General features: G+C 46.3%; 1 protein-coding gene across 13 annotated transcripts in view; it reads left to right on the top strand.

The window, feature by feature from the left end:
- Window positions 1–3,502: 3,502 nt before the first annotated feature.
- PLEKHA5 (pleckstrin homology domain containing A5) overlaps window positions 3,503–8,295 on the top strand; it is a 166,934-nt gene continuing 162,141 nt past the window's right edge. For 5 of the 13 annotated variants that reach the window (XM_082751734.1, XM_082751736.1, XM_082751730.1 and 2 more), the window contains exons 1-3: window positions 3,505–3,700; window positions 3,813–3,889; window positions 6,439–6,496. In XM_082751734.1, the coding sequence (XP_082607860.1) occupies window positions 3,603–3,700; window positions 3,813–3,889; window positions 6,439–6,496 (233 nt within the window). In that variant the 5' untranslated portion in view covers window positions 3,505–3,602. Of the gene's footprint in view, window positions 3,701–3,812; window positions 3,890–6,438; window positions 6,497–8,295 lie in introns of all 13 variants that reach the window. The other 8 variants (XM_082751733.1, XM_082751727.1, XM_082751732.1 and 5 more) reach the window with 4 other exon arrangements.

Below are 8,295 nucleotides of genomic sequence, written 5' to 3'. Positions count from 1 at the left end.
GCGTCTACACAAAGATACTGTAACTTCTGAGAATGTCAGTCAGTCTACTGGATTATTTTTTTTTCTCCCTCTGTCATGAGTGTACCAATTGTTGGATAGAGTTATCGTGTGACCTCAGGACAAGTTGCATCAGCTTATTGATCTGATGGGAAGTGAATTATTTGAGAGGATTCATGACTTATTTTCTACCAGATTAGCAAATGGACCTAATTCACCGTGAGCTGTAACATCATTATGGAGGCAAGAAAAACCCTCATTTAGGGATGGGGCATAAAAGGACCCCACACTTCAGGAGCAGCTTCCTCATTAGAATGTGCAACATAAAACCACACCCCTAGCAATGGTCTTTTCTTGCAATGTTAAGCTTTATATTGTCTTGCTAGCTAAACAGCATGAAAATTTAAAGTTACAGGTTCTGTGATATAACCTCATCAGATTTGATTCATATTGATGGAATACACAGAACCAACCCTGATGAATGCAAGCCTGTGAACAGGTTTTAGATGGAGTGTTAGGACTGCCATCCACTCCCTGCTTCAGAGCCTACTGGCTTTGCCAAATGCTCTGCTTAGCTTTAGCCCTTCTTTTGTTGGATCACCACATATTCATTGTCACCTTGTACCTGTTGGGAGAGGTGTGGGTGGATTTCTCTGAGTCTTATTCAATGAATGTTCTCCCAATGCAGGTTTTTAATTAATCCCATTTAAAGGGATTTGTTGTTTTGTGGGCAGGGTTCTTTTGCCTCAGGAATTTTAAATATTTTGATTATGACTACATTACTCAGCTGAAATGACTTTTTCAGAAACGAGCTTAGTGGTCTTATGTCTTCCCTGATCCCGAGGGAGTTGCTGGGAAAGCTACTGTTCTGAAGAGGTGGAAGAGGAAGGAGAAAGGTGGGCTCAGACTGGAGAACGCTTAGAAAGAGTTCAGAGGAACCAGATTTTCACTTTATCCCAAGCTCCCAGAGATGGGTGGCCAATATACTGACTGCTCTGCTCCTAATCCTGCCTCACACAAACAGCAGCAACATCCTCCATCCACTTCCCATCAACGACAGGAGCAGCAGGTATACCTGGCCCTACGGGCAGAAGGCAGAGAACAGTTGTCTCAGTGGCAGTCACTGCTCCAACAGTTCCTTTTCATCTCTTCTGTGGAAAGGAGATGTTGGCCAGATGGGAATGTCCTGATGAATCTCCAAATCTCACAAATTGGATTGACCAAATTCACATTTGGAATAATTAGTCCATATTTATGGTTAAAAAAAAAAAAAAAAAAAAAAAAAGTAAAATATGTAATATGTTAAAATATGCATACAGTTGTTATGGTGATATGAACTGCTTTTAAAAGAGATTTTTGCTCCTTCTGGATGGCGTGTCTTTTTAAAAGAAAATTATTCTTGAGTTCCTTTTTTAAAAAGCACTCAAGCACTTATCAGACTGTAGAAAAGACACACTCTTAGCAAACTTTGTGAAAACTCAGTGTGTGATTTGCTTTTTGCAAACTTTTACACTGAGTTTGAAACAGAAGTTTTAACTAAAAAGCAATTTTCAGAAAAGAAAACTGTCAATGCAAATGGCACCAGCCTACACAAACATTGCAGGTGTGGTTTCGCTCATACTGTATGGAGTTCAGGAGCTCCATTCTACACAATGACAAAACTCTGGGCTCCCAGAAATCAACATGAATTCATGGTGCATGCCATCTTGCAGATTAATTCCTGTAAATACAGTCAAAATGTGCCTTCTATATGTTCCAGAACTAACAACACTGGTTTACTTGATGACTGTTCAACACAAAATGCACAAGAGTCCTTGAACAATGGAGCAGAACCAGCATCTTCCAGCACTGCATGAGCTCCTCGTTCATGAAACCAGCAAGTCATGTTACCATCATGTAGCCCAATAATTATATTTGCGAAATAATGTGACTTCAAAGGGAGAGGTGGAGCACCTTCGGTATACTCATAGAATAGTCTCCACTTCAGAATAGCTTATAGCTTGGAGGAAAAGCATTCTCCTGGGAAGAGTGGTATGGCTTTGAATGCTCTTCCTCCTTTAGGCTGAAAGAGGTTTTCCACAGTGTTCTTGGTGATGACGCTGCTGCCAACCTGTTTGCTGTGAGTTATACAGAAACTAATCCTGTAAGTCCTTCCTAGGCGTGGCCCGACTGCAGCCAATTTATCAGGCCTCTCTGCAGGAGACTTCTGCAGAGGAATACCTTCTCTGAGGATTCAGCCAGGCTCTGACGTACTTTAGGTTATTACACTCTTGGTTTTATCAAGAAGGCAGCAATTGTAAATATATGCAGAACAGAAAGAAGGCTTCAAGGCAAAGAACTGGCAAAATTTAGTCGCCTAAGGAAGGAGTTTGGAAAAGAACATGCCAAGATTCGGAAGGATTTATTGTACCTAAATTCTACCTAATGCCTGAACCTGACTGAATGTAAGTCTTGCTGTGCTGTATGTCCTCCTCTGCTAACAAAGACAACTGATTCTGCGTGACGGCAGGTACCCGGCGTTCTCAATATCAAGAGCACTTGCTCTTTGCTTCAGTAAGGTTGCACAAGGGAAGCTGGCACACAATTACCACCTCATGAGCCCAAAACACACGTGATTTCCCCCACGCTGTCACCAGGCAGCCTTCCACAGCCCTTCAGTGGAAGAGTCATTATTCACTTCTACTTGTCGTCCAAGTGCTCTTGCTCTTAGGAGAGAAGGGAACTGTTTGTAGGATAACTTGTGTTTTCCCCAGCGTATATGCGGTAGTCTGTAAATCTCAGGTGCTGTCAGTGGTGACTGGTTACGTTGGGCAGGGAAGCATTCTTATCTCAAATCCAGTTACTTAAAGATAACAATGCCTGCCCACGTGTCCACTGCTCTTCAGGCCTGGAGTGTCTGGTGCGGGACAGCTGGGTTTTAGGGCTTTGCCCGCAAGGTGTGGTGGGGAACAAGCCACACGGCAACTTGTTCTGTCCGATTTTAATTTTCCATAAGTGTTCAGAACGGGAGACAGAGGAGGGCGAAGCTCTCAGCTGTGAATCTCAAACGTTCCTGTGGACGCAGGAGTGTTGTGAGCACAACACCTCGGGCTCCCCAGCCCTCCTCGTTTTAGGACACAGTTCTGTACGGCAAGCTCCCCTCAGAAACACCACGGCCACGACAGTTTTATTAATTTCTTTTTTTTAACTTAAATCGAAGGCCTGCCTAGCTCTGTAGAAACGCACGCACACTCGGCCCGCCCCCTCGAAGCGCCACGACCCCACCGCCTCCCCCTGCCTCGGCCCCGCGCCAGCCGGGCCCCGGGCCGCCCCCCGAACCCCCCCCGCCATTTCCCTTGCCCCGCCCCAACGGCCAGCAGTGCTGCGCGCCCCCGCGGCGGGCGGGGCGTGCCCGCGCGGGGGCGTGCCTTGCCGCCTCGCCCCGCCCCCTCCTGCTGCCCCCGCCCCTCCCCAAGGTGTTGGCGGCGGCGGCGGCGGGGACGCGCTCGCTCGTGCCCGCGCGCCCCCTCCCCTCCCTCCCTCCCTCCTTCCCTCGCCCCCCTCCCCTCCCCTCCCGCTCCCCCCCGGCTCTCCCCGGCTGCGCTGGCGGCGGCGGCGGCTCGGCCATGGCGGCCCCGGCGGAGCTGAGCGCGGAGCGGCTGCGGGCGCTGCCCGGCAGCTGGAGTTACGGGATCAGCCAGGGCGGCCGCGTCTTCTTCATCAAGTGAGCGGGGCGGCGGCGGAGGCGGAGGGGGGCCGGGGGGCAGAGGGGGGCGCGGAGCGGGGCCGGGGGGTGCAGCGCCCGCCTGACTCGCTCCCTGTGTGCGTCCCCGCAGCGAGGAGGCGAAGAGCACGACCTGGCTGCACCCGCTCACCGGAGAGGCCGTGATCACCGGGCACCGCCGCAGCGCAGGTAGGACCCCGCCCGGGCTGGGGGGCTGGGGGAGCAGCGGGGAGCCCCCCGGCCCTCCTCCGACATGGCCGCCCCTTCCCCCGAGGCTCGGTGCCCCGCGGTCTCCCCCCGCCGCCGCCGCCGCCGCCGCGCGTCCCCCCCGCCTTTCCTCGCCGCCCTCCCGCTGCCGGGCGGGGACCCCCGGGGACCCCTGGGCGCTGCCCGCCCCGCCCGGCGGCTCGGCCCCGGGGAGCAGCGGGGCGCCCCCCAGCAGCGCGCGGAGCGCCCCCGGAGCCCTCCCCTGCGCCCCCCCCTCCGCTGCCGTCCCCGCGGAGAGCGGGGGTGGTTCGCGAGTGACAGGGGGGAGGCGAGGCACCGAGCCGCGAGGGATGGGGAGCTCGGTGCTGCTGCTCGCTCCTCCTGGAGAAGTAGGAGGAGGAGGAGGAGGAGGAGGAAGGCTTGCCGAGCCCCAGAGCCCGGCCGTGCCGCTGGGAGGTGGTGGAGGGCAGCTCTACGGGCGGCTGTTTGTCTGCGAGCAGCCGCCCGGGTGATCGCAGGGAAAGCCGCCGCTCTGTGGGGCCCGATCGGGCTGTTCGCTGCCGGGGTTTGCTCAGCGCTTAGGCGGCACGAGGTCGGAAAGAGCCCCTTCGGAAACTGCGGGCAGCCTTGTGAGAGTTGGGAGCAATTCGGGAAGCCGGGGCTCTGGCTGGTGGAAGGAACTCTGCAGCTCAGCCTGCAGCGAGGGGCTGATGCTTGGGAGAAGTCATTTAGTGCCAGGAAATAGAGCTGCTGATTGCTATCGGGCTCCTCTTTTCCCCACTTCCAGTACTCAGATTAATTGAGAGACTGGCTTTCATCTACAGCAGTACGCATGGGGGCAGATGTATGTGAAGTGCTCTGCTAGCTGGCCATTAATATGAGCTGAGTATTAATTCCCTTTTTTTTTCCACGCTGCCAACAGTGTCTCTGTTGACTGATGGTGATTTACCAGTAATTCTCCAAGTGTCTCATTTATTTCGGCCATTAAGTGCCGTCTAAGGGAAATGCAGCTTGCTTTTGAGGATCTGGAGTACTGTATATAACCTAGGAGAGTTGTTATCAGGTAAATTAAACTTATTTCTGAACACAGAGCGAGGTATGGCCTTGGATATACTGACCATGATTTGTAGATCAGATACTGAGGTACCTGCAAAACAAACCAGTTTCTGTGTTTTCCTCATTCATGTGTGTATTAATTTGTGTCTCCATACGTAGATACAATCAAACAGATTAGCTCTGGATTTTATATCTTGTTTTGTCCTGACCGTTGTTTTGGAACCTGGTCAAAGTAAGCACAAGATGTGTCTTCTCTAAAGAGATTATTTCTGAGTGAATAAGTTTCTCTTGGAAATTTGTATTATTGTAAAGCTTTTTAGTAAGTAATACTGTGAAATACATACTAGATGATGAGGAAAATATTGTCCTTTAAAATGAAGTTCTTATTTCTGAAGATATTCAGCCCTGGAAAGGTATTCTTTTTGCAAAGTTCTTCTAGCAGCCATTAGTCATTCTGCTAGAGAGTCTTCCTGTTTGATGAACTTTGCCTTGTGTCGTTATCAAGACACCTGGATTTTCATTTCTTCTAGAGAAGACAGAGGTGAAATAAAAAAAAAAAAAAGTCACCCAGAGCAAATGAACAAACAGGAAAAGTCATGTGATCCAGACTAAATATTTTTTCTTTTTTCCTGGGAAAAATATCGTTGCTTTTATAATTCAGAGAGTGAGACATACATTTCAATTACTGCTTTTAACAACTGCAGCAAACTTTTAATGGTAGCGATGCATCTAGAGTTGCGTAGAGGTGATTCTTCAGCATCTTCACATTTTCCATTGCATCAGGAAGAAATTAGTTTAAAAAAAAAAGTTGACCATTAATGGTTGGTTGTTTTTGTTGTTGTTGTTTTTTCCAGAGAGATATTTTCTTTTGTGTCTGGGCTCTTGACTCCTGAGATACAGAGGGAAAAGATGTACCCACTTCCTCCACTAGATTTGCATTGAAAATTATTCTCATATGAAATTGAATAGAGTTGTAAACACTGCAGGAACACTTGTTAGTAACATCGGTGGTGGAATTATGCTAATACAAAATAGCTCTGTGGTGTAGTTGATACCATGCCTGTTAAGATGCTTGCTACTTGCATGTAACGCAAACTCAGTAAATCGATTTCGCTTAGATCTTTGTCTGTCAGGTGATTTGATGCTACTGAAGTTCAAGGCAGAAAGAACTCATGACGACAGTGAGTTCTAGTTACTGGGCAAAGGAAGAAACATTGCTACATAAGACACACTTATAAGCCCTTATCGTTTGAGAAATCCAAATCAGATTTTTCTGTGTGTTGCTTGTAGTAGATTACAGAATTTAAACTGAGAGGCAGTATTTTGAGTCAATTTACAAGTACTTGTTTGTAGGACTAGAGCATTTAACATTGGGAATAAGATGCAATATTTTAACTACCTTAGTCAAGGACTAGACCAGTATGGCTAGCATCATTTCAAAAGTTAATTACAATGTTTTGCTGCTTGTTTTCCAGACTTACCCACAGGTTGGGAGGAAGCTTACACTTTTGAAGGTGCAAGATATTATGTAAAGTAAGTTGAGTGTTTATCTGTCACAATACTATAATTTTAATGAGTTTGTCTGAATGTCGCTGTAGTCTTGAACATATGCCAAATGAAATTTGAGCGTTACCGAAGAGGAGTGTTCAAGCTTGTCAATGTATTAAATTCTTTGTTAAAGAAATTCTGCACAGATAAAAACAATTTCTTGAGGTTTTGCTTTTAATGTTGCTGAAGTATTCAGTTTCAAATGAAGTTTATGCTATGAGTGTGACCAACTGGTAACAAATGTCTGTGCAAGTCAAGAAGACCTTGCATTTGTCTGCATATTTGACACTTGTGTGTATGCACTGTCATGTCATAAATGCTTTCAGAAAGGCAAGATCTTATATTGCTATTGGGAGAAGAGTCTTGAATCAGCCCTATTCTGTAGTAATTACATTAAGGCCACTCTGAATGTTTAATGTGACTCTCTTCTTTGCGGATGTCCTGCTTCTAGTATTGATTTTCTTTGTTTGCTTGCTTTGTTTTCAGTATCTTTTATTTGGATTTTAATATGCTTGGAATAGTGTGTCTGTGGTAGACTTACTTCTTCATCTTTTTGAAAGAGGAGCGTGGAAACAGAGCTGCTTTGTAGGACTCCAGAGGTCATTTTGATCAGATCTTGTTACAAACACTTGCCCTCCAGATAGTCAGACCATCCTTAACTGGGAAATTTTAAAGTGGCAGGCCTTACTTGATTCATTCAGTAATTCAGCTCACAGTGCTGTGTGTTTGGTTGGTCATCTGTAAACAAATGATGTCATCAGTAGGATAACATCTGCAAATGAAGATTACCAATAGGCATAGAGGCTTTAGGCTGCAGGTAGGTTTTGCTTATGTCTTAGTGTAAGGCAAAAGATAGCTGAACTGTGTAAGCATTGTAAACGTTGTGAGATGGGATTTATCCAAGTGTTGCATGGTTCATTTTATATACAGATGGGAAAATCTATGATTAAATGCTAAACAAAATTCCACAGAATATACTGAAGGACAGTGCTCCAAAAATGTGACCAGAACTGGTGCCAGGCTCTCTAGAAGGGGCTTTGTTACTAGACAACACGCTTGTTTCACTGTTCTGTTCTGTTTTCTTGTAGCTTACATTACACTAGTACTGTATAAAAAATGGCAAGAACTACATGGGACTAAGGACGGGAATGTGCTAAAGATTTCAACTCTGGTGTTCTGTTCACGTTGCTAAATGTAGAAGAGTAAAAATTATATCTGCATTTCTGTATATAATAGAGAAAATATTTTCTATACCTCCAGATTGAGCTAGCTATTGTAAAATAAACCTACAAACAGTTTATTAGCCATAATAACTGTAAAATAGCAGCCAGGGTTTTCTTTGAACAAAAAAAAAAGTGTGTGGACAGCTATTGCAGAGTGACTGATGTGCTTGTGCATGAATTTACCAAGTGTAGCTTGTTTGTGTACTCTTGTCCTTATGAGATCCTGTGTTCAAGGCATTATCATAACTGTTAAGATATACATTAAGCTGATTGTTTTGCTGATAGCCAACGCTAAATAGCTCTGTTTATATTTAAAAATTGTGCCGCATCTTTTGAAAACGTGTTGCACAAACACTTCTGATTTGATAGATGTAGGAGGATAGCAGAGATAGTGCTGTCAAGTCTGCTGAAGGATTTGGATGGTATGACCAGTTTGGCACCCTCAGTTAAATACCTGTTTGTTGCTCCACAGGTGTAGGTTCTCAGGCTGAGTTTAGTCTTCTGCCTGATGATAGCTTCTCCTTTTAAAGTTGTCTAGCATTCAGCTTTCCTGGTGCTAAA

This window comes from Aythya marila (assembly GCF_965140915.1).
Source record: "Aythya marila genome assembly, chromosome: 1".
Lineage (NCBI taxonomy): Eukaryota > Metazoa > Chordata > Aves > Anseriformes > Anatidae > Aythya > Aythya marila.
Note: the sequence above shows the minus strand (reverse complement) of the source record. Positions and strands in the feature narration are given on the sequence as shown.